This window comes from Neolamprologus brichardi, chromosome 8 (genome assembly GCF_056152115.1).
Source record: "Neolamprologus brichardi isolate AB-2024 chromosome 8, ASM5615211v1, whole genome shotgun sequence".
In the NCBI taxonomy this organism is placed as follows: domain Eukaryota; kingdom Metazoa; phylum Chordata; class Actinopteri; order Cichliformes; family Cichlidae; genus Neolamprologus; species Neolamprologus brichardi.
In genome coordinates, this window is record NC_142111.1 from 25,043,040 (window position 1) to 25,068,081 (window position 25,042).

The window sequence follows — 25,042 nt, forward strand, 5'->3', positions numbered from 1 at the left end:
GTCAGCAATACAAACAAAGTTAGTAGCATGTAATGAATATAAAGAATGATAAGCCTTTATTCTGGAGCTGTATTAAAGGAAAACTTTATGTAATGCTAAATTAAGTTGGGTCAGCTCACTCTCAAAGCGTATAACGGTGCTATGTGCGGATTATTTTATAATAATTTAGAGAAAATCTTGTTTTTTCCTTCACGTCTCCTTTTTTGCAATGTCAACCTAACCGTGGTTTGAGACGCGCCCCCCTCCAAGCCCCCTGAAATATGCGCAGCATACAGACGCCTCTGAACTACCAATCAGGTGCAAGAATGAGGAAGCTTTAGTTTGGTTTCCGCCAATCAGAAACGTCGAAGGGAGGCGATTGTCAGTGTTGCCACAGCGATGGTGTTAAAGCGTTATATTTGTGCTGTGAGTCAACGGACTACTTTCACTGGTTATCAGAGGATTGTGTTGGGGATTAACTATCAGTGAGGCGTCCTCAGGCTCTCCAGCTATGGTGCCATCCAGCTTTTAAAGTAAGTACTTGACGCTGACGTTATTGTTTTTACGACGGGCGTTTTTGGCAGGTTGATGGGACAACATTAAAGGAGTGAACAGTTAGCTCTGACCAGACTTGAGTTAAATAACAGCCGTTTTTATTTCTCTCCAGCTGAGCTACATCAGAGCTTTACAGATTTGATTTGCAAATCAGAAGCAGTGACTTGATAGCTTATTGTGTTTTAATGCTTTTAAAGGGTAAAACAGACAAACACACCGATTTTCACAGGTTTAGCCAGCGGGGAGACCAAGCTTACGCAGCTGTAATAACTGCGTTAGCTTAGTGTAACTAACGTTAGCGTGCTGGGGGTTTGTTTTGCTTCACTTTCTCGTTTGTAACGACCAATAGAGACTTCTGTGGTTGAGAATAGACGTTTGGCTAATGTAGTTAACAAAGGTACACCTGCCGGAGTGTCGGGAGCGAGCATGTTGTAGGAGAGCTGCTCGGAAAGGTAAACATTCACGGTAGCTTCACGCCTCAAACATGCCTTATTTATGGCTAAGTGGGCCGAACCAGTCTAAATAAATAAAAGGTCAAAAAATAATTCACGGTACCGATACTGTCGCGTTATTTATAGCACGACGTTTTATTTAAAACTAACGTGACTGGTGTTATTCTTTATTTGTTGAGGGGCATTGCAGCTGACGTCAGGTGAAGAGTCTCAGGTGAGCACCTGTGGCAGGAAGCACAGGTTGATTGGAGGTGTAATTAAAGGTTTGGGAGCATCACAGAAGATTTCCAGATTCCAAAGTTTGGGAATATTTTTCATAAAAATTAAGATAACTGCGCGACTTTGTTGTGGAAGGTGTTTCGGTATTTTGACCTTCCTTCAGTCCAGTGCTTCTCCAACAGTGCAGGTGGGGAGCAGCTATCATAAAATGTCATAAAATGACTTAAGTAAAGTCATTTTGTTTGTTTGTTGGATTCTTTTTTTAACTGCTGAGTTATTCATCCACGAAGCAGGTAGATACGGTTGCTTTAAAGCAACTACTGAAAGAGAAGAGTTATGATAAACTCCATCCCACTCATTTCTTAATATTTTGCTCCAATGACTCAGAATGTCTTGCCATTTTTATAGTAGTCTTGAGCAATCGTTCTCCAGGCTTTCTTAAGGTTGCTCAAATTTTTTCTTTGGGAGTGCATTTCAGCCTGTGGACTGTCAAAATTGATAGAATTATGCAGTAGCTTCTGGAAAAAGCCTGATTGGCAGTTGCTTCATTTTGCAGTAAAAGCATATCAGACTCAGAATCACAGTCAGAGAGACTTTATTTATCCCTGAGGGATATGGAAAGAAAAACACACACTATCATGGCTCAGTCTCCACAGAGCCTGGACATCAGCACTACTGAAGCATCGTCAGATCATTTTGACGGAGAAAGAAAAAGCAGTGAACATCCACAGAAGAGCTTTGAAACTCAGAGAACTATCCCCGAAGATGCTTGGAAGATAGTTCAGGCTGTGCTGAACAATAAAGGCAGTCTTACCAAATATTACCATGCAAACTGTTTTGTTTTTTTTTTATCATTGAGTTAAATACACCTCTAAATCATTCCCATTTTTTAGTGTAATGATGCAAACTCAACTAATTAATGGCTCTCTGGGAAAAACGTTGCCCACCCTTGATTAAGAGCCTGAGATATCTAAGTGCTTGTTCAATATTATTTAGCAATATGAGTCTATTTTTCTGGATTCAATCTGCTCAAATGTAAAGCTGTCAGTTGTTAGGATTATGGAAAGAAGCAACAGTAGTATTTTACTTCTTTGTTGTAAGCGCTTTTCTCCTGTGTAGTAATCCTGGAGTAGGAGTGCATTTTAATTACAAAATTTATGTTATCAATGCAATATTACCACTATGCAGCTGTCCGTCAGGATCATTCGTTAGTTTTCACATCTCGCTCTGTTTTTGAGCTGGTGTAAAAGTAGTGCGTGGTGTTGTTGTTGGTTACCACGGGAAACAAAGCGGCCAGAGGAAAAAATGGCTGATATTTCCTCTATTGTTGTGGTTTCACACATTGAATCCTCAGGGAAATGGCATTTGTGGCCGACCGTGTCGATTCAACTCTGTTCCAGGTTTTTAAAGGATGCATACGACACGCAGCCCTTCGTCCATCCCATCAGGTGTCTCAGGAGACGCCCTGGATCTCAGCTTGTCAGGCTCCCAGCTGTCTATGTCCAAAAGGCCCAGCAGTGCGTCGCCGGGGAAATACTTCTCTCGCTCTGTTTCGGTCTCTGTGGCGGGCGATAGCAGAGGCAAACGCAACACTTTAGTGAGTCACAGATAATTAAATCAGAATGTGGAAATGCTTGTTTCGGAATTCTTCACATAATGTCTGGAATGCTCTTTATTCTGCAGAGCGACACCAGCTTTGGCAGCTCGCGATCCATCAAGAACTTGAGGCGGTCCAACAGCACCACGCAGGTCAACCAGCAGGCCAACATCAGGTACAAACATAGAATCTGGGCTCTGTACAATGAAGCACTTCAACATAGCCAAGATGTCTTTTACTTGCACTTCTGCTGACATCAGCAGTCACGTGATTATGATTATGAATGTCATAAATCAACCCAGCTTTTATCAATCTGTCTGTGAGCGCGTTCACATGAAAGGGACGATGTTGGCAACAGAGCGACTGATTTTAACAAATGAAGATAAACTATTGGAAAAATATGTGGAGGTTAAACACGATACAGACTGAAAGTAACACAACTGCTGCAGGTAAAACAGCAGAATGTGAGTGTGTGCAAGAGGGAAAGTATAGTAAGTGCTGCTTGAATGTGTGTGGGCTTTACACAAAGAGCTGCTATCCTAATACAAGTCAGTCTATTTAAAGCCAGTAAGAAAAGCTGAATTTGTAAATTAACAAATTGAATTATTGGTATCACAGCTCCATCATTAAGATAAAGACAGTTGCGTACTCTCTTAAATTAATGTTTAGATGTGCACACAGTCTTTAATCTGCAGTGACAGTGATGTTGAACAGTCTGTGGGTGAAGAATAAATACAAAAACAGAATTCAAATAGAGACTTAGCCTACATACATGATTAACAAGTACTTTAGTTACCTTTACTTATCTGGTATTCTATGTTGAAGGATAGAGAAAATAAAATTGTAGCAGCAGAAAAAAAGCAAAGCTTCACCAAAGAACGCAGAGAAAGAAAAAGACGTCCTTCCAGGAGGGGTGATGCTGTTTTCTGGAGAACTGATTATGATTGGATGTTTGATGATTTCTTATCTCAGTAATACTGTGAACCAGAGCAACGCACCCCAGTAAGAAGTGTGTTAAACCTGGAGTTATCTGGATGAGCTCCTGCTCCTTATTACAAACCTGTCGGTAATAGCACACTGTGACTGTCCGACATTTGCAGCCCTGAATTTCTATTTCCTTATCTCTGACATTGACAATCTGCAGTTTATACAGAACACTTTGTACTGAGACACACACTCTGCTAATCAGCCTGGGAAAACCTGCTTTTGGGCTCTGTTAGCTCATCAAGCATCATTCCACTAAAGCACAAGCTCTGAAATCTGAAGGTCATGTTTGTAGTCAAAAAGAATGCGTGCATCTTCGATAATGTGCAGGCTTGAAGCCGTGTGTGTCTCTTTCACCTTTGCTCTTTAAACCAAAGTGTCTCTCTTCAGCGAGCAACAGCTGGCAGCCCCAAAGCTCCGGCAGCTCGGACAATGGGAATTTTGGCGCGCCGGCTCTTGCATGATAAAGAGCGGAGGGGTGCCGGGTGGCTGTTGCTGGGGGTTGCAGGGTGCATAGACTCGCTTTGTCCCTCATTAGAGGGGGAGGGCTGGTACCTCTGGGGTCAGGTTACCCCCTTCCACAAGGACACAGTGAAAGGAGAAGAAGTGTGTGTGCATGCTGTGGTTGCATTGTGTGGCAGCTGCCGCCCTCCCCTTCCTGCCTCTGAGGATGCAAAGCTGAGGGGCTTTAAATGTAAAGACATACTAAGCACTCCCCTCACCCTCCAAAAGTCTCCAGAGTCCTTTTCGGGCTGTCATCGGGTCACTCGCCAGCCCTCTCCCTCTCGGCGGCTTCCTCCTCCTAAAGCAAAAAGTAAAGGAATGTGCAGCCTGAATAGTGTTGTCAGATTTCTTTTCATTGGGCCAGCTGGCTTCAGCCCCTCCCTCACAGACACACACGCTCATTTATACACTTACACAGACGGAAACACCGGCAGAGGCCGGGCCAGACAGGAGGTCACCCTACATCTGCGCCTCACGACGGACAGCTTGGTGCATAAAGCTATTCGAAGGCCGCATGATGAGCCGTGGGATCAGCATATGCATGAGTTTACATGGGATCCATAACCCAGCCCATACTCCCCCCAGCAGACGGTCAGTTGCTGCATATTGAATTCCAGCGCTCGGGGCTACAAGAGTGAGGATGAGACGCGTTTCTGCAGCTGTCATTACAACATTTATCACAGAAGCTCCCGCTGAAAGCCACAGCTCAAGTTTCTGCTTTGTGTCACTGCTAAGCCCCCGTGCTGCACCCAGACAGTGCGTTCAGCCACATTTTTTGGCTTACGGGTAACATTTGAGTCTTTTAAAAATAGCAAAAAAAGCAAAATCAAGTAAAGCTGCAGGTCGTGGAACCAGAACCGCAGCTCAGTTCACTCTTTAAACATTACAGCTCTCAGCCGACTAGCATTCTTAACCAGGTATTAATAGCCTGATCTCATTATTTGGGGAAGTTGAGTCTACGAGTGTACATTCGTGCCAGATTTAACCGATTTTGCTCTAATTTGCACATTATGGCACACCCGTAGCTACATTACTGTTTTTTTATTTTGTCCAAACAGAAATAAAAAGAAAATCGCGGTAACAGTAGCAGTAATGTGTCACGTTACGATGATAAAGTAATGTGAGCACTACTTCATAACACTCTGTTCTCTGTGGTATCCTTCCATGCAGATGTTCTTTCTGATATCATCTGTCTGTGTTTGTGGTCTGACTTTGTTTTCCTCAGCGAGGAGCAGAGGGAGGACTACTTGGCCCTGTTTGACAGCAGCTCCGACGGACGCAAGAAGTTGGCGAGCCTGAGCAAGACCTCGCCAGACAGAACCACATGGAACATCCTGGTATTTACACCTTTCATAGAGGAATTATTTACTGCGGCTCGCTGCAGGTTTCTCTTCTGCAAAAGTTTTATTTTGACAAGTTTGTCAAGTTTTCCAACTGATGTGTTCATAAAAAACTACAACGTACGGTACTGCTATAACTCCACAACGGGCCGACAGGGATTCTTCTCTGAAGCGTTCAAACATTTCCAGACGAGAAATGTTTGAATGCTGAAGACGTGATGAACACAAAGAGTGCCGATAAAAAGCTGACGAGTGAGACGAAGCACTGAGGCACACTGTGAGGACAAGATCAAAGGCTGGAGACACTTGAATCTTGAAAAATGCTTGAAACAGTATGGCTTTACAAGCAGATACATTTCAGTTATTTGGCAGCTGAAGTGACTAGAAACAATGTTTAACAAACTCTTCGTGTCTTTCCAATAATACACACTCTCCAGATTGTCGTGTTTTGCAGTATTTCAGGATGTAACGACTGTTTGTTTTCCACCGTTAAGGACGACCAGCCGAGAGCTTTCCCCCCGCACTCGAGCTCCCGCAGCACCGGCAGCATGGACTCGCCCACCAGCCTGAAGAAACGAGAGCCTGGCATCGCTCTGGCTGCCAGCTTCACTGCCAACAACAGGTGGGCCTCGTCTCCCACACACACACACACACACACACACACAGTCCAGGTGTCTCCTTGCATTGCTGAATTCTCAATGTTTAGCCGCTTCTCGTATTTCATACCTGTTGATCACAGCAGCTGATATTTCCTCAGAATTCCACCCACACAGAATATTTCTTCCATGAAATATGTCAGGAAAAAAAATCGTGCGTGGGCTGAGATTGTAATTGGATAAGAATATGTCTTAGTTATTTTAATGCCTGCGGGAGGATGAAGTGGGGAAAGATGAGCTGATGAGAGTCTGATTGTCCTGTTTTGGTTTTGTTGTTTTTGCGCAGGAGCAACAAGGGAGCTGTGGGTAACTCCGTCACCACCATCTTACACAATAACTACTCGGAGAAGCCGCTCACACCTAAGAGCTCCAACCAGAAACCTTCTTTCAAGTATGTCCTGAAATCAAAGAGCCGCTCCCTCACACAGCTTCAGTGACAAGTCGTCGATCGTCTTCACATTTACAGTCACGATTAAATCGCCGGGCAGTTTTTAAGTTTGTTATTTTCCGTTTTTCTTTCAGTAACATCCTGAAAGCCACAGCGAACGACGAGGTGTCGCTGGAGAGCGGCTCCCTCACTAAGTCCCAGAAGAATTTCTCCACCACCTCCCCCGCCTCCAACAACAAATCCCCAGTGTCAGCTCAGCGCGGCAGCCCTGTCCTGCTACGGAGGAGGGAGGTGACGGAGGAGGAGGCTGAAAGGTCAGACCCACATGACAGTGTTTCCACTGTGTGAGCTGCTCTGTTGTTTTTAGTCTGGGCGACCTGAAAGCAGTGGTAAAACTGAAGTTTGTCCAAAAAACCACAAGCACTTCTCTTGTGTATCTGCAGGTTCATTCAGCAGGTGAATCATGCGGCGGTCACTATTCAGCGCTGGTACAGACACCATGCCAAGAGGCGACACGCTAACCAGGCAGTGCTCAAACGCATCCTTGACAGTAAAAGAAAGGTATCTATGTGCCCCCGCAGGCTGTCTCACAGCTCCCCTTTTATTCGGCGTAATATTAACTGGGTTTGTCTTTCTCCTTGTTTCGCGGCTGCGCTGAAACGATCTGCATCTCTCCCGTCGAAGGAGTGGGAGGAGAGAACAGAGGAGGAGAGGCGCCTGGAGCAGCAGCAGAAGAAGGACGAAGACAGGAAACGCATTCGTGAGGAGAAGGCTCGTCTTGCCCGCCTCGCTGCCATCCAGGTGCTCACCTCTGATTACACAGCATGTGGTTCCATAAAGTTATGAGACTGAAGCAGAACAGCCTCAGATAGCTTTAATCTTGGATGATATATTTTATAATGCGATTGTGAAACATGTTTTGTTGGACCTTCGTAGTAAAGATTTTCATTTAGCAACCACAGACTGTATATCAAAGATGGATGTCGCCACTGTGAGATCACCCATTGGTTTAGGACTCAACATTAGTGCTTTTGCTGTAAAGTTGGACATTTTAAAGTTGGAGTCTGTGGACTGAGTTGTTTTTATAGCCAGCCTCAGTTATTGGATTTTTGGCACTAGCTTCGTTTTTTCCGGCCTGCTGTTTGCTGTTGGGTGTTATGCAACTGTGTAAAACTAAGAGCACCGTGTCTATATATGAAAGGAGGCTTTGTGGATCCAAGTCTACTTTGTAAAGATATTGATTGTCACTTTGTGTCTGAGTGCTGCACAGTTTTCTCATCAGCATTACGTTAATCTCCCCCTGCTGGTCTGTTACAGGAGCTGCAGCAGAAAAGAGCTCACAAGGCTGCAGCAGACACACAGCACGCAGCAGAGGCGGAGCCTGAAAACCTGAGGCAGACCGCCGTGGCAGGCCGAAAGAAACTGCCCAAGATTTCCCCGACCAACAAAAGTCCAGCCTCGCCGAGCAACAACAGCCCGATGTCGCCCACAGATGTTAAGACGAAGAACACAGGTCCACATTGTTTCACTTTGCAGTGGAAGATTTCTTATATAGTGCTTTTCTACATACACACGTTCATCAAAGGCCTTTTTCCTACATCTGAGTGCTTTCTATCAAATATTAACACTCAGTATCTTTCAGTATCACGGTTCTCGAGCAGCAGGGGTTGAACCGCCATCTTTCCAATTAGTAGATGCTCCTCCACCTGCTGACTACCACATAATTACTGTTAATGTGTTTGCAGCTCATTTTAGGACACAATGTCTCATTATTTTTCATTAACAAATATTATAGGAAGTAATTTATATTCAGTGGAAAATCCAATGTAGTCTTTAAAAATATACAGCGTATTAGAGTCCCGGTTGTTGTTATTCAGCACTATAATGCAAATATTACAGCTGCCTACAGTCTTGTCTGATTGCCAGGAGAGTGTTATGAGTAAGCATGAATAAAGTAGCAGTAATATGTTTATTGATTTATTGTTTGTTTCCACAGACTCTAATCTGAATGTTGTGGCTGACTTGGGTGATCTGACCTTCAGAGCCATTTCCCCAGCTTTGTCCAATCACAGAGGCTCTCAGTGCTCCCAGGTACCTGCTTAGCTCTCCAGGTAATCGATTCTTTGTCTTCCTTGTATTGATATGTTAAATAAATATGTTTGGTTTTGCAGGAGGACAGAGCAGAGGAAGACAATTCCCAGGAGCCGCATCGGACGAGTGAGAGGAAACCGATCCGTAAGGAGAAAGCTCGCCTGATCCGCCCCACTGCTACCAAAACAAACACGCCTGATGTACGTGCTTTGTGGTAATCCCTACTTGAGTGTTTAAGTGATGTTTTAAATGAAAATACTATTTGTATAGTCGTGATGTAAAAGTCTCCCTCTGTTTAAAAGTTGTCCTTTGTCTCCCTCTGGTGGTCTGACACAGGGACTGCAGCACATAAAAGTGCAGCAGGCCGCAGAGACGCAGCACACTCTGGAGGTGGAGTTGGAAAACTCGAGGCAGACTGGTGTGGGACGTAAAAAAACGCCCAAGATTTCCCTGACCAACAAAAGTGCAGCTTCGCCGAGCAACAACAACAACCCGATGTCGCCCACAGATGTTAAAACGAAGAACACAGGTCTGCGACGTGTGTCTCGGTCCCAAAAGACTTGATTAAAGACTGAAACGAAATCGAACTACGTTGCATTTAACATAAATAGTGTCTTTGTTTCCACAGACTCTAATTTAAATGTTGTGGCTGACTTGGGTGAGCTCAGCTTCAGAGCTGTTTCCCCAGCACTGTCCAATCGCAGAGGTTCTCAGTGTTCCCAGGTAAAAATGAAAATTTCCAATATTCCTTGTTTTACCGTGCATTTTCTGTTGCTAATTCTCGCATCTGATCATTTTTAAACACATTTGCTCCCCTTGTGCTCCAGGAGATCCTGCAGAGGTCAGTGAGCGTGGAGGACCAGAGGCAGGGAGCCTCGTCCAGCAGGGCTCAGTCTAAAACCACCCTCAATGAGCTGCTGGACACCCTAAAGCTGTTAGAGGAGGAGCCGGAGAGGCTGTCAGAGCCGAAGTGCTACCGCAAAGAGAAATACGCCTGGATCGATGAGGTCAGCGCGTTACGTTGCACTAATTTTTATGTTTTTTCTTGTAAGAAATATTGTGAACTAACAATGACGCTGTGGCTGTAATTAAAGGACGGGGACTCCAACTCTTTGACCACTGATAACCTGGAGCGTCACGGCCAGCTGAGCCACCACCCTGCGCTGCCAGATGGGGGCGCCCTGCTCTCTGAGGCCAAGCTGCAGAGTATCATGAGCTTCCTGGATGAGATGGAGAAGTCAGAGCAGGAGAGGCCACGCTCTGTCACCTCAGGATCACACCGAGAGGTCAGAGTTTATTGGCTAAAGCGCCACAATGTGCTTCATTTAGCAAACTGACGCAGATTTGTACGTTTCTGACCAGTTTGGGTTCTTAAAAGGTTTGATTTAGAATATTTAACAGAACAAAACATGTATTATGTTTAAGTAAAGGAAGCACAGTTAGGTATACTGGTTAAAAAATGACCATGACTGTGTGCAGGTGTTTTTCCATATAATTGCTGAGGACCATCTAGTTAAGCCAGCCCTTTAAATTTATGGATAGATGTTCTGTGAGTCTGTCCCTGGTTGTGTTATCTAAACTGAAAGGTGACATGTTGGCTTTGCTGTGCTTTCAGGCTGTTCTGTCTGAGGAGGAGCTGGCCGGTGTTGAGCAGGCGTCGGCCACTGCTGCTGAACTCACCGGCTCCATGATGAGGATCAAACTGGAGCTGGAGGAAAAGAAACGCACCGTCAACATGCTGCAGACCGCTCTGGTAGGAGAGATTAACACTTGTCGCTGTTTTTAGCTGCTTTAGACGGTCGTGCTTACAGCTCGCGTCATGTCTGTCAGGCCCAGCAGAGGGAGCTGACGATAAGACACGTGAAGGAGACGGAGAGGGAGCTGAGCAGGAACTTCCAGCTCCAGAAGGAACAATACGAATCCACCATCCAGAGACACCTCACCTTCATCGATCAGGTGCGCACTCGTTCCGTCTTTGTTATTAATTTACGTGGTTCGTCTTCATATTTGCAGCTATAAAATAAATCGTTTCCATATCTGTTCCTTTTTATTGGTTTCTACTCGAATATTTTCAAACCTTGTTTGTATAATCGGGCCAATAAAGGTTGATGTTGGTGCAGACGATGATGAAGCAATACAGCACACATGCAAAGAGTTGGTAAACAAGACGGGCTTGTCTCGACGGCCTTCGATGTTTCAGTGTTTTTTTAACCCTTTAAAACCAGTCAGAGCGGGCACGCTCCGTTTTGCGTAACTATTTTTAAATCCTTGTAGCTCTGCAACCACGTGAGCTAGCGCAATAATTTTTTTTGCATATGAAACCGGAGGAGTTGTACTTACATCTTATGCCATCAGCTTGTCCTCGGTCACAGTTTCCTTCCACATATAACTTTGCAAAAACTGCATAAAAAGCGCTTGCAGCAACAAAAACATAATATTCCAGAAACATGCTTTGCCGATCCGATCAGCTGTTTGTAACACTTCCTACGTTCATCATCGCGAACTATCGCATGTCCGCCATGACCTGCCCAAAACCGGAAGTGACGTCATTTTGCAGAAATGTAGTTTTTTTACCATCAGGGCCTCATGAGCCTATACTAGTGTTTTTAAAAGTTATGTTTGACTTTATGACTTTCTGTGTGGTTTCTGGGATGCTTAGGACTCATATTGCACTGCTGGAAATAGTTTATTTTGATGCATATGCTGCTTTTTTGCAAATTTGCATCATAATATTTATTTTCGTTTTTCCTGCAGTGTATAAAAATTGGTGTATTTCAAAAATAAAACTATGAAGACACTCAAAATAAATTTCCTGTGGTGGGAAACTATTTTGTGCAACTTTTTTGTATTTACAGTTTTGAGGGATAAGCCTCTTAAATTTCTCTAACTAGAAATATATGTTAAAAAAACAAAACGATTTTCAATTTTTTTGTAGTTTATTGCACTTTTTTGCAATTTATGTAATTACTATGAACTTAATGCAGACATATTATTAAAATTTGGGCTGTAATGGTTGTATTGATGTATAGCAACTTGAAATGCTCCCAAAAATGGCTCCACAGCATGTAAACATATAATATCAGCTCTGGCGTACTTGGTTCTATGGTAGGTCTTAAAGGGTTAAACATCACATCTGAAAAATGTTTGATGTTTCTTCAGCTCATCAACGATAAAAAGGCTCTGAGCGAGCGCTGTGAAGGAGTGGTGGGAGAGCTGAAGCAGGTGGACCAGAAGTACACCAAGAAGATCGCACAGATGCAGGAGCAGCATGAAATGGTGAGAGAGGTTGCGAGCACTTGTGCAGATATCTCCTGCCTCTGCTTTGCCTCCTGCGTGACTATGTCGCGCTTTCTTGCAGTGCTGCTTTTGTTTAATTTTCTCTTTTCTCTCTATTTCCCCTCCTTCTTCTTCTTTACTGTCTTTCTTTCTTGTCTGTACACATGTTTTGTTTCCTGCTTTTAGGTGTGGCAAATTCTCGGTCCCTTGTGCGAGGTAACTTTTTCCCCCTCTTCTAACTTAGTCATCTTTGGAACAGTCATTTCCTTCATTCTTCCATCATTTGTCATTTCATTTTTCCACACACTGTTTCTCTTGGCCAGTCTGTTTGCATGTGAGTCTCTTTCATTTATCTCTACATTCAGATGAAAAAGCTTACACTTCTTTATGTTAAGTTTTTCTTTGCCAAAGATTTTAACCCTACTTTTCCTTTTATTACCTACCTTTCACCATCGCTGTCCCAGTGTCAAAGTCACCTAAAAGCACCCTACTTTGTTTAGAAAGATAGATACTGTGCTGCTTGTGTATTAAAGATCTTCATCGTTTTGATACCATAATTTTACCCTCTCCCCTCCCTCGCTCAACAGGAGATCAAGAAGTTAAAAGACCTGATGAGTGCCACGGAGAAGATCCGACGGGAGAAATGGATCGATGAGAAAACCAAGAAGATCAAAGAGATCACAGTCAAAGGTAGCGCAGACAGAGCCTGGAAATCTGAGCTTACAGCAGCTTTAAAACACAAGGGAAAGAGGAAGAACGCCACCTGCTCCAGGAAGACGTTTTGTTTTTATCAACACTTTTGTTCACTTTATATCAAGAAAATAAATCTTTCTGATTCCACGCTCTCAGATTCACATATCGCCTTTTACTCATTCAGATTTCATATGAGATCTGAAACACAGTTTCCTGACAAAGGTATCAGACGGTGTCATGGGATTTATTTCCATTTAGTCCGTTTTATTGATGTAGCACCAAATCACAACAACAGTCGCCTCAAAGCTCTTAATAATGAAGGTAATTATTAAGAGAAACCACAACCATCAGATGACCCTTACATGACCAAGCACTTTGGCAACAGTGGGAAGGAAAAAATCCCTTTTCAACTTACCGGTTGAGGCCAACAGGAGGAAGACAAGACGAACAGCATGTGTGGATATATTCATATATGTAAAAGCTCTGTTTTGGTTTAGTCTTAACAGGCCTTCAGCTTTTCCTCTGTGCTGATAAAGTCTCAGACTTTTCACGTCCCTGAACTTTGCAGGTTGATGTTTCTACGCACTTCAGAGATTCCTCCTGCTTAGCACCTGTTAGATCACAGGTGCACAATATGACAGCAAAAACATGAGCAAACAGTGTAGTGAAAGCAGCACTTTGATAAATAATCTCAATGCAAACGAATGCAATCAGTCTGTTATGCTGTTTAACAAGATACCAACAGAGGGCGCTCCACTTTGAACCTGAAGGCCACAGTCAGCCTCAAAACTGGTAGAAACTATTTGAGTTAATTCATGTTCTGGTTTTGAGTTGAGTCTGGGAATATAATTATTTTCTCTTTATTTATTTAGAGAAGTGTGGTAAATATTAGCTTGTAATGCCTTTTATCTATATTTGTAATATAACAAGTCTTTTTCACCGTTGAGCTCTGCAGTGGTTCATGTCGGACAATTAGCTTTATGGAGGCTAATTAAAAAGGTAATACTGATTTAAGTAGATCGTTTAATGTCAAGGAACCTCAGAGTGCACGAAAGTGGACTTACAGTTGACCAAAAACACGTCTTCTAATAAAGATGTCTTGCTCTTTGCCAGTAGTCTCACACAGCCTCTGGTAAAATGATCTGCTGTCTGCTGGGTCCAAGGTGTGGCCTTTCATTTACTTAGTCATAGTCATAGCTGTGTTATGTGCTTGACAGTTACCAGACTGATGCTGGTAAATAAACGAAGTAGTGCAAACACAGCAGTTAGTCTGTGTGTAGCTTAGATTATGAACCGTGCTGTTCCTCTGCTCGGTCTGCTGTGGGCCGCTTCCACGAAACGTCACAGAGCTGATGAGGAGTTTGTGGCAGGCCCGAGGATGTAGAACTGTATTTCTGTATTTCTGAACTGTAGAGAGGCATTTCTCTCCTGCGTTTGCTTCTACTTCACTAACACGTTCGCGTTTTTGATTAAAGAATATTAAAAGTTTGTCCTGTGAGCTTTAAGCATCGTGCAGACCCCGTCCATCTAAAGCTCGAACATTTTTTCTTCCTCCTCTCAGGCCTCGAGCCCGAGATCCAGAAGCTGATCTCTAAACACAAACAGGAGCTGAAGAAGCTGCGGACGCTCCACGAGGCGGAGCTGCTGCAGGCGGACGACCGGGCCGCCCAGCGCTACGTCCGGCAGTGCGAGGACCTCCGTCAGCAGCTGGAGAAGGAGAAGGAGGAGCAGTGCCAGAGAGAGCGGGAGCTAGCCAAACAGAGGTGGGCATGTCACAGTAAGAGATGCAACAGAAACAGCTAGCATCAGCATCAAACTGTCTTGGAATCAGTTTTCAAGACTGCATGAATTTCCAGCACACAATGTTTTATAAACTTTTAGATCAGGCATTTATGGGGGTGACACTCAGTGTGACATTCAAACCTTGGATTAGAGAAGATCTGAGGCACAAAAACAAAAAAACATCCAAAATGCTCTTTTCTTCTTGTGCTTGTGCTACAATCAGCTGACTAACACGTGTTCTATATTTGGATACATTTGACCCCATTTTTTTTTTTAAAATAAGGTAAAACCTTCTTTAGCTTCAGTCCTCGTGATTTCCTTTTGGTGAAAGGACAAAACCTCTTTCATGGCTCCGGTGCTTTTATATGCAGGAAAGCGCTGCTAATGCAACAGCATCATTAAGGCATTAATACTTCCACTAATCCTTTCCTGTTTTTATAGTTTTAAATGGATTAATGAGATACATTAGCTAATCTAATATCTCAATGCTGCAAAAAAAGCCCTCAGGCAGCCCTTTGCTCATGCAGGGAGTCAGTGCTGGAAGTCCTGAAGATGATGGAAAATACAAACTTGGAACAATGAGCTTTCATTTGGTACAAAAATGAGACTTTTGTTTCCATTTTACATGAATTAAATATTAAAATAAACTCAGACATTCAGATCAGTGTGCTTACATTAAAAAAGGTGATTTTTATTTACTTACGCAGGTTTTAAATTTAAAGTGAAGTCCAGCTGACGTGAAGATGACCTTCCATCATTAAAGTTTACTCTGCATGTTGCTGATGAATAATTTTAGAGGTGTTCACATGGTTCAGATGAGAGACAATAATGGATTGGATTTATACAGCACTTTTCAAGGCACCCAAAGCGCTTAACAATGCCACTATTCATTCACTCTCACATTCACACACTGGTGGAGGCAGCTACAGTTGTAGCCACAGCTGCCCTGGGGCAGGCTGACAGAAGCGAGGCTGCTATATCGCGCCATCGGCCCCTCTGGCCAACACCAGTAGGCGGTAGGTAAAGTGTCTTGCCCAAGGACACAACGACCAGGACAGAGAGCCCGGGGATCGAACCGGCGACCTTCTGGTTACAGATACGCTTCCCAACCCCCTGAGCCACGGTCGCCCCAAAAATAAAGATTCTGGCTTTTCATGTTACTCACATCATGGCACACAGCAGTCCACGTTAGCAGCTGTTTCTTAATTAGACGCCTGCTTGTTTTACAGGCTTTTGTGCAGATTTAGTCATCGTCTGTGTTTGCGTGTCTGTGTCTCAGGTATGAGAAGCAGCTTCAGGAGGAGGAGGTGTCTCTGCAGCAGCAGCGCAGGCGTCTCTACAAGGAGGTCGCTGATGAGAAAGAGAGGCTGGCCCAGCTGGCTGCAAGGTAAGGTCAAAGGTCAGGTTTATCTGCACGAGCTATTTTAATGGATCTTTACAGGATCCTTTCCCATATAACACGTCCTTAATGAGTCAACAGTTTTTTGGCATATGGGATGAGTGTTGATGTTTCTGTCCATCTCCAACGCACTGGTTTGTGTTTGTGTCACAGGCAGCGTGCTGAGCTGGAGGATCTGCGGCGGCAGTTGGAGGAGAACAGCTCTCTGGCTGGACGAGCCCTCAAAGAAGAGCTGGACAAGACCAGGGAGGAGCAGGAGAGGAGACATCAGGTGAGGACTGTGAACACTGCAGAGCCGCGTCAAGAGCCGGAAATAAGTCTGCGTTCTGTCAGCATCACGAGCATCCATCGGAAAGTCTCACAATGAGTGTTGTTTGTGCGTTTAGGTGGAAATGAAGGCGTTACAGGAGCGTCTGGACATCGAAAAGCAGACGTGGGAAGAAAACTACAAGAAGAAAGAGGTTTGTCTGCTCTCATTCGCTTCTTCTTTTCTTGAGATTGAAGTGTGGCTGCTGTATACTGTGTCAGTGGGAAGTGTTCGACTAACTGACATGTAGATATCTAGGTTACCTTCTCTTGCTTGTTTGCCTGGGAGTGTTATCCCTTCCCTTTCCTTTTTCCAGTTTGTGTATCAGTTTCAGATAGAAATGTTGAAATGTGCGTCACTCGTGTGAATAGGAGAAAAGCAGAGCTTGTTTTTTTTTCCTTTTTATGTCACAACACAGGGATGTGGCAGGTTTCCAGCTGACCTCTACCCTCCAGCTTTCTTCTCAAATCAAACTGTGGATTTGTAGCAAAACATGAACCTGTTTCTCAGAGAAAGCGGAAACACTGACAGCGGGAAAAGAATGAAAAAGGGCGCGACGACAGATGAGGCTGAACTGACAGTGTTGGAATTCAGTACTGTGTGTGTAGACTAACAGCATGCGTGTTTCTGTGCGTCCACAGGAAGCATGGCTGCTGACCCGTGAGCGCGAGCTAAAAGAAGAACTGCGAAGAGAACGCGACAAAGAGATAGAGCTCGCCATCTGGACGCTGGAGGAGGAGACCAGCAAGGACAAAGAGGAGTGTGAGAGGGCAGCGGAGAACAGGTGTGTGTGTGTGTGTGTGTGTAACTAATTTAGACAGTGTGACAAATACGAAACAAAAAAATAAAGCAACCAATCGTGTTGTTGCTCAGTAAAGATTCACTACAGTTTCTGCTGTTGGTGGCAGATTTATCTCTGTGTTTTTTATCATAGATGTGAAGATGAAGGGTCATCATTTAGTGAAATATCAGTGAGAAACTTTCAAAGGTTCCCTTTTACCTACATTTGGATCCATTTAGTAGCTGTGACTCCTTCTGTGTCAATGTGGATGTGCTTTAATAGGACAGCATTGGGCATTTTTTTAGTTTGTTTTTAACAACTATATTAAACGTCACATTTGTGTTCTGCTTTCCTTTTACAGGCTAAAGCGCGTGAGGGAAAAGTACGAGACCGAGCTGAGGGAGCTGGAGCGCTCTGAGAGGACGGCGGTGGCGAAGCAGCAGGAACTGAGGAAGCAGCAAATGGAGACGGAGGGAGAGCTGATCAGACTGCAGGCCGCACTTAGACAGAAAGAACAGGAAACTGAAGAGATCACGCAGGTAAGGAGCGTCATTCAGAGAGAAACTAAAATTGCAGCTTACAGGTGATTTGAGATTATTTGCCGTGTTATACATTTACTAGCCAGTGGAAAGTAGACACAGAAATAGAAAATATGTTCAGACAGATCCAGTAGAATTCCTCCAACTTCCCTCATCAGGCCAGGGACAAGTTGGCGGAAGAGCGCCGCAACCTGGCGGAGGTGATAAGGCAGGAGTTTGCCGACCGCTTGGTGATGACGGAGGAGGAGAATCACAGGTTGAAGGTGGAGGTGTCGGAAGTCCGAGCGAGGATGCGGCTGGAGGCGGAGAGGGTCACGCGGGAGAAAGAGGAAGAACTGGCAGAAGTCCACCAACGGTAAGCTGGAAGGGACAAAATGATTTAAGTGAAATGGTCAATTTTAAAAGTGAATTGTATCATTTTTCAGTTTTAAACCCCTAAAAACACAATTAAGCTTCAGATATCAGGTCGAATTCTTTACTAACACAACCTTTAACTTGTATGGACCATTGTTGAGACTGGGAACTACTGAGAAACAACAAATATTACATCCTTTGGATTTACTGGGAAAATCCAACCTGATTCCTGAGTGCGCGTATTAAAAATCTCAGACAAGTTTGAATCTCAGTGAGCTCAAGGTTAAGGTCAGAGGTCAGGTCTCCTGAAAATCTTGTGAATGTGATAAGTGGAGAACGAGGTGACAGTGGCCCCCGGGCCCGGTCCGTGAGTCGTTTGGTACCGGGCCGCGAGAGTTGAGGCTCGGGTGGGAAATTGATGGTTTTCAGGGTTTTTATCGTTAAGAGAGGACGACGTTACTCTCAATGTTGTTGGACGCTGCTAATAAAGTTACACAATTATACAGTGAACTTGTGTTTATTATTATATTTACAACATACCACAGTTTTTGTCTCGGTCGTATCATTTTATTTCGTTGTGTTTATCCACGACACTTTAAATGCCGGTCTGTGAAAATATTGTCTGACGTTAAACCGATCTGTACTGGGAGGCTGAGCGGCACCACTGGTCACCACCTGTAATTTTTAAATGATCTGTTCTGACATTAGCTTTATGTGTGTAACCATTTTGAAGCCAAAGCTGTGAGTGAGTCACCACCTCCAGCTGTCTGCCTGTGGATTTAGGTCAGCAGCAGTGTCCAAACATTCAGAGGCCTGCTTACAGATTCACCCTGTTGAAGGTGCAACGAGGAATGTTGGCACGCAGCTCGAAAGCGAAGCTCAGACTTAATAAAAGGTGGAACCTTAAGCAGCTCCACTGAATGTCTGCCAGTTTGTAAGAGATGCGAAACACGAGAAGGACAGAGGGTTGGAGCAATTCTGAAGGTGACCTGATTAACGTGAACGCGGCGTTCAGCGCGGCTCGGAAACGTTTGTCTCCTGAGCAGAAGGCCGGCTCTGTGACACTGAATCTGATTAATAAACATTCAGGCACTGTGGCAATTTTCCAGATGTTCAACCTGGCTGCAGCACTGGTGACATCCGACACTGGTGCAGGGTCAGGTCATTAAAGTAACAGGATGATTCAAGTCAAGGGATTCCTGGGAAACTGGAGCTGGCTGGCTTACAAAGGCAGCACACACACGATTTCCTAAATTATCAGCATATTATTTAACAAGGCTCGCATTTCAGTTTATTCTTAATGTCAGGAAATGTCACGAGGAAGGCAAACATGCTAAAGTGCAGTACCTCAGTTCATTCTCAATCTGAAACCACCGTTAAGCCGACTGTCTTCTCATTTCCTGTGCCTCACAAGACTCAAACAGCGTGTGGGTGGGGTTCAGCAGAATAGGAAATGCTGTGTAAAGCCTGCGTACATACACTGGCCTCGTTATTTGAAGCTTAGGCTGTGTTTAATATCAGCAAACTTCACTGTGACAGCATGTATCAAACACACAGATTAGCCACTTAAACACACTCCCAAAGCACCTGGCAGTGTAGCTTTAGGAAAATATCCCGATGTGTGACTGTGAGGGTCTGATACACAGTCAGGATCACTCTTTGATGCTTTTAATGATTTTTAGTGTTTGAGGAACATATTAAGAGCTCTGCTTTCTTTTCTTTACTGAGGGTTAAATATGCAGACCAGATCGTGACACATGTAAACCAGGGGTGTCAAACATAAGGCCCGGGGGCCAGAATCTTTGAAAAATGTGAAGTACTCCAAAGTAAATAAACACGAGACAAACAATTAAATTGGAGAAAAGCTCCAGCTTTTCACTGTTGGCTATAGAAGCTTCTGCTCGTTACAGTGTGTCCACAGTAAGAAAAAAGATCAGTGAATTAATGGAAACTTTCTGTTTTCTAAGTACAGTCTGACACTGAGGCACCAGAAGTTTAAGAGTCATTCAGATTTCTTTCATTTATTACAGCAACGTTTCTTTATTATGTAGAAAAACTAAGAAATGCTGTTGAAATTACAGATTTTCTCTTTTATTTTTGTAATTAAAGTTTGTTTTATTTTTGAACATTTAAACAAACATAACATAACAATACAAAACAACAAAAACACACTCAGTGAGGGGTTAATTATAAATAAACTGTTGCACACACAAGTCCCTTAATTCTTATTCAGACTGTATCTCACATTGTCATCATGCTGTAGACCCATAAAAACAGAAGCTGTCCCATCGTTCTGTTACAGTCTCTGTCTTGCTGCTCACTCTTCCCAGCATTTTCTCACATGCGGCATTTTCAGTCATGTTCTCCTTCCACACTTTCAGGGTTGGAGTCTGAGGTTCTTTCCAAAGTGTTAAAATAAGACAAACACAGTGTTTAACACTCTGAAGCCTGCTTTGTCTAACTGTGGCACCTCGCGTCTGTCCCCCAATAGGCTCAATCTCGGTGATCTCGGTCATTTAAATTTCACCCAGCTCTTCATATATTTTCAAACATTTTCCCATATTGAGGAGACCAGTGGACATTCCCATAAAGCATGTACTAGCGTAACTTTTTGCTTTTTGGCACTTCCAACACAGGTCATCTTTACTAATTCCCATTTTATAAAGTCTCGTTGGTGTGTAATAGTACCTGTTGAGAATTTTATATTGGATACATTTACCTAGCTTAGCTTCCCTAATGTAAAACCCATTTTCAGAGATGATTGAATCTCATGTTCCTCGTCAAAGGAACAATCCAGATCTTTTTCCCAAATACTTTTAAGACTTTTACATGTGTTGTTTTTAACCCAGTGACATAAATTATACCATTTTAATGCCTTTGTAAGTGAGGGTGGAAGTAGAAGGAAATTCTCTATGAGATTTTTCTCCTGAGACAACTTTATTTGATCCTTCAGACAGTCTCTCATTTGTTAGTATCACCACAAATGGCCGAGTTCTTCCAAGTTAAACTTTACTGTCCGATCTTTAAAAGACATGAGTGTCACGTTTCTGGGTCAGTTTCTACCCAGTATTTTGAGTTTATAATGTTTTGGTTTAATTTTCCATCAGGGATTGTTTTCCTGTTCTCTTGTTGTGTTGATGATGACGATTATGATGTTTATTATTAGAGTTTCATGTTTCTGTTTATTTGTGTTTAGGATTTGTTCTTCGGTTGCGTCTGCTTAGTATGTCTAGTTCCATGTGTCATTTTCTGTCTGTCTCTCAATGTCGAGTCTGCGTCTCTTAATGTGATGGTTTCTTGTTCCTGTTTTATTGTGAAGGTCTGCGTCTCATGTGAGTGTGTTCAGTTTTACCTCTCGTCTCGTTAATGACTCCCAGCTGTGTCTCCCACCTGTGTGTAATCTCCCTGTGATTTTCTGAGTGTATTTAAGTCGTGTCTTCTGTGTTTGTAGTTGCTGGTCCGTCTGTGTATCCACCCTGCTTCATCTGTGCGTTTCCCTGCTGTCAATCTGTTTCGGCTCGCTCTCGTTCATGTTCGTGTTCTGTACTCAGTTTGTTCCCAGTGTAGTTTAGTCTTTGTTCGGTTCGCCTTTTGTCCATTTTTATTTTGTGTTTAATAAACCACCATCACACCTTTACAAGTGCCTGCATTTGGATCCTCCTTTATTTTCCACACGGCTCATCTCATCGCCGTGACAATGAGTGTGTTATCTTCATATAAATCACTTATTAATCTTATCTTTTGTTTACCTTTTCTATTTTTGGGTTGTGTCACAGGGCTGCATATTTTTGAAAGAATGGGGACAGATTGTTGCCACACCATTTTTGAAAACTTTAAAATAGGGTTATCTACTCTATTCCCTTTATTGTCCGGTTTTTGAGCCAACACCTCAATGGGGGTAAATGGAAAGGCCGATTCACGTTCCATTATGACCCAGTCCAGGTTTGAATTTGTTGCTGCCCAGTGTTTACACAGCTTGGACATTTCAAATGACATGCTGTAATGTTTTATGTTGGGTAGGGATAGACCCCCTTCTTTTCTCAGTTGGTACAGTCTACCAAGATTGATCCGAGGTCCACCACCATCCCAAAGGAAGTGTTTTATCATATTATCATATCCTAAGAAAATTTGTGATGAAATACAAATTGGTATCATTCCAATGAAATAATTAATCAGAGGAGCTGCTGCCATCTTTATTGTATTTACTTTACCCCATAATGTCAAGTGCAGCTTGCCCCAGTTTTAATCCTAGTAAGTAGTTTTCCTACATTATCAGTCATAATCTCATCAATATTCAGATTAAGTATTATTCCTAAATATTCCATTTTTGTAACAAATTAAAATTGAAAGCTGATAATGATTTTTTTCTTTTTTTAAAGATATTTCAGCACTAACTCTATCAGCAGAATGTGAAGAAACAGCTCCTGTGACTTTATACCCACAATTTTGTGTTTGTGTTGAAGAGGTATCAGCAGGAGCTGAACCATCGTTGGGGCTGTACATTTGTGTAATCACACTTCATACCACAAGGTGGTGCAGCGAGTCGTTTAACCTTTATTTAAACAGGCAGATCATTAAAAACACATCTGTATTTAAAGCCCACAGAGAAGGAAAGCCTCTTCAAATGTGGGCCAAAAAGAAATTAAAAACCTTTCAACACCCCCGCCACTCTTGCTCATATTTACAAAAAGCATTTTTTACCAGTTTAACATGTTTCAGCTCCCATTGTTGGGAAGTGAAATGAGCAAATCCAAACCCACGACCCAGCAATGTTTTATTAACGTCCTCTCGTCTGTGCGTTACCAGAGTGAAATCGGCCATCTTGAAGAAGGAAGAAACCGTCAACAATCTTCGGAAGCAGCACGAGGTAGGACGGGACGTGCAGTCTGCCTGTCGGGGCGTGAATGATATGAAAGCACAGTGAATGACTGACAGACGTGTCTAAACAAGGCTCTCTCCTCTGATAGGCCGCTCTGAAGAGGGCGGATCACCTGGAGGCCCTGTGGGAACAGCAGAGGAAGCAGCTGCTGGAGAAGTGACTGACAGGATGTCCAGTTTCATCTCTCTGTGGACCTTTTCATCAGCGTGCCCGACACGCCGGCGTCCAACCATCGTGATGCTGCTTTTTCTTTTGTTTGTTTGTTTTTCCTGCAGCGAGACAGGACCTGTGGACCCTTTGAAAGTTGAAGTTTGCCCTACCTCACTTTAAAAATACTAAAATTGGTAAAAGCACTGCATCCCCCCCCTCGCTCCGTTCCCCCGACAACAAAGGAGCATGTTGTGTTTGAACGTCCTCATTTAAATGCCACAGACCAGGTGAACTTCCTGTTCCTGTTCCTTCTTCTTCTTTTTTTTTGGTGAATGTTCCTCCTCTTTCCTCTTCCTGTCTGGGGAGCAGAAATGTTCCCCACAGATGTGCTTCACCGAACAGTTCCAGATGTTTCTCAGGCCTGCACCGGTGTGACGTGGGACACAGTGGGGGTTGTTCTTCTTTCTTCTGGAGGGCCGCTCACAACCAAGGCCTGAGATCAGCCACGAGCACGAGAGCTGACGCAGAGCTTCTGCCTTTTTTTCTGTTGAGTCATGCATTTTTGTCCCAGCGTCCCCTCAAGGCCGGCGCTAATTACAGGACCCATACCTCCCCCCCCACTTCTCACTGCAGCCCAGCTCTGAGCAGTTTGTTTTTAATGGGTCTTCGACCAAACTTTAGACCTAACGAAGCGATTTGATGAGATTTGCTAAGACAGATTTCAGACGTTAGATAGAGAGTGTGTAGGATGTTGTTAGGAAGAGCGATGAGACGTGTAGGCAACTTAAAGGAAACTGAGCTGAGGAGAGCTCGTGGTCAGATGATTGCAGAGTGGCTTCTGAATGTAGGGAAGAGAAAAAAGAGAGAAGAGGGACTGAGGTAGATGTTGGGTGAAGCAAAGGAGGAAAGTGCATAGAAAATGTTTATGGGGTTAGGAAAGCAGAGCTGGGTCCGAGCAGGGTGGTTAGGTGGATTTAAGGGGGCACAAATCATGTGACCAGAGCTTCAAAGGCGGCGCTGTGACAGACCGTGACTCAAACATGCGTAATATGTGTAAAAAAAGTCACAGAAAGTCATCGGGGGGAGGGGCTCTATCGGTTCGTAGACTGAGTAGGGGAGGGGTGCTGCAGAGAGAAACTCTAAACATGGAAGTAAGGCCTGTTATTTAGGTACAGCATGATGTGACTGCAAAAGCCCCCGCAGTCTCAGAATTAGACCCCAGATGAGAAAATATTTATTCTGTCATCTTGCTTTATTTGTTTTAGGACTCGTACACGACCTTCGTGGGGTAATATGTCCACAGAAAGGTCAAGGTTGTGAAGGAAGCTTTTCTCAAACCTTCTCAAGACGAAATATTTTATTCCTTCTGTGAGGAACATTTACACGGTTACTAAGTGTGACGGTGAGACCTTAACCGCTCCATTTTTAGTCGATCTAAATACAGTATGTCAGGTTTTTTCTGACCTCCAAGTCGTCCAAGCCCCAATGTGTGAAACGTAATCCACCGGGACGCTGCTGGTTTACAGTCGGGTTAGTTTGGCCACATGGTTAACCATTAAACCTGAATCAATGTTAACCCTCTCTCTGCTTAGCACAGATAATAATAATAAAAAAATCCCACATGGGTGGCTGATGTGTCACACGCCCCCCGAGTTTCACTGTGAGTCAGCGCGGAGGCCTCGAAGCTGATCCCGCCACTGCAGCCGTCGGCAGAGCAGGCAGGGGGCAGCTGGGCTCGGACACGACAGGGGCGGCGATGTGAGTTGGCATTCCTCACGCATGCCCGTCCTACAAGTGCCAGTGAGCCTTTCTTTTGTGTGTTTGCATGTGTGTGTGTGTTTGTGTGCTTCCTCTCCTCCCCATTGCGACCTAAATTGACCCCCCCCCCCACACACACATTCACTGCAACATTATACGAAGCATTCCAGCTCTCTCCTGTCCAGCATTACGACATCTATAGCTCTCGAATGCACTCGTTTATTTTGTTTTAGTCTGTTTTTTATGATTATTCGTTGTGATTCTTTGAAAAACTGTGAAGAGAATAAAAGGCAAAGAATGTTTGGAAAACACGCCGTGTTCCTCGTTTCTTCTCGCTGTAGGAAATAAGACAAATGTTT

General features: G+C 43.7%; 1 protein-coding gene across 2 annotated transcripts; it reads left to right on the forward strand.

The window, feature by feature from the left end:
• The first annotated feature begins 364 nt into the window (after positions 1 to 364).
• Positions 365 to 23,065, forward strand: cep131 (centrosomal protein 131). 2 transcript variants are annotated; one of them, XM_087844950.1, is made up of 30 exons: positions 365 to 512; positions 2,606 to 2,802; positions 2,889 to 2,977; positions 5,516 to 5,627; positions 6,125 to 6,252; positions 6,573 to 6,677; positions 6,809 to 6,988; positions 7,118 to 7,235; positions 7,359 to 7,475; positions 7,992 to 8,187; positions 8,671 to 8,765; positions 8,846 to 8,965; positions 9,102 to 9,294; positions 9,394 to 9,488; positions 9,593 to 9,772; positions 9,860 to 10,051; positions 10,381 to 10,518; positions 10,596 to 10,721; positions 11,925 to 12,041; positions 12,228 to 12,257; positions 12,629 to 12,731; positions 14,296 to 14,497; positions 15,796 to 15,903; positions 16,069 to 16,186; positions 16,302 to 16,376; positions 16,864 to 17,006; positions 17,365 to 17,542; positions 17,701 to 17,897; positions 22,703 to 22,763; positions 22,864 to 23,065. In XM_087844950.1, exons 2-30 carry the CDS (start codon positions 2,617 to 2,619, stop codon positions 22,933 to 22,935), a joined length of 3,774 nt encoding a protein of 1,257 aa, XP_087701076.1. In that variant the 5' UTR covers positions 365 to 512; positions 2,606 to 2,616; the 3' UTR covers positions 22,936 to 23,065. The 2 variants fall into 2 exon arrangements, with proteins under 2 accessions (XP_087701076.1, XP_087701077.1); XM_087844951.1 differs by lacking the exon at positions 12,228 to 12,257.
• The last annotated feature ends 1,977 nt before the right edge of the window (positions 23,066 to 25,042 follow it).

Excerpts from the sequence above, each read along its gene's own strand:
- cep131 (XM_087844950.1), top strand. The coding sequence starts at position 2,617 with ATGCATACGACACGCAGCCCTTCGTCCATCCCATCAGGTGTCTCAGGA. Across the intron at positions 14,498-15,795 it reads CGGGAGCTAGCCAAACAGAG|GTATGAGAAGCAGCTTCAGG; the intron begins GTGGGCATGTCA and ends TCTGTGTCTCAG. Across the intron at positions 15,904-16,068 it reads CTGGCCCAGCTGGCTGCAAG|GCAGCGTGCTGAGCTGGAGG; the intron begins GTAAGGTCAAAG and ends TTTGTGTCACAG.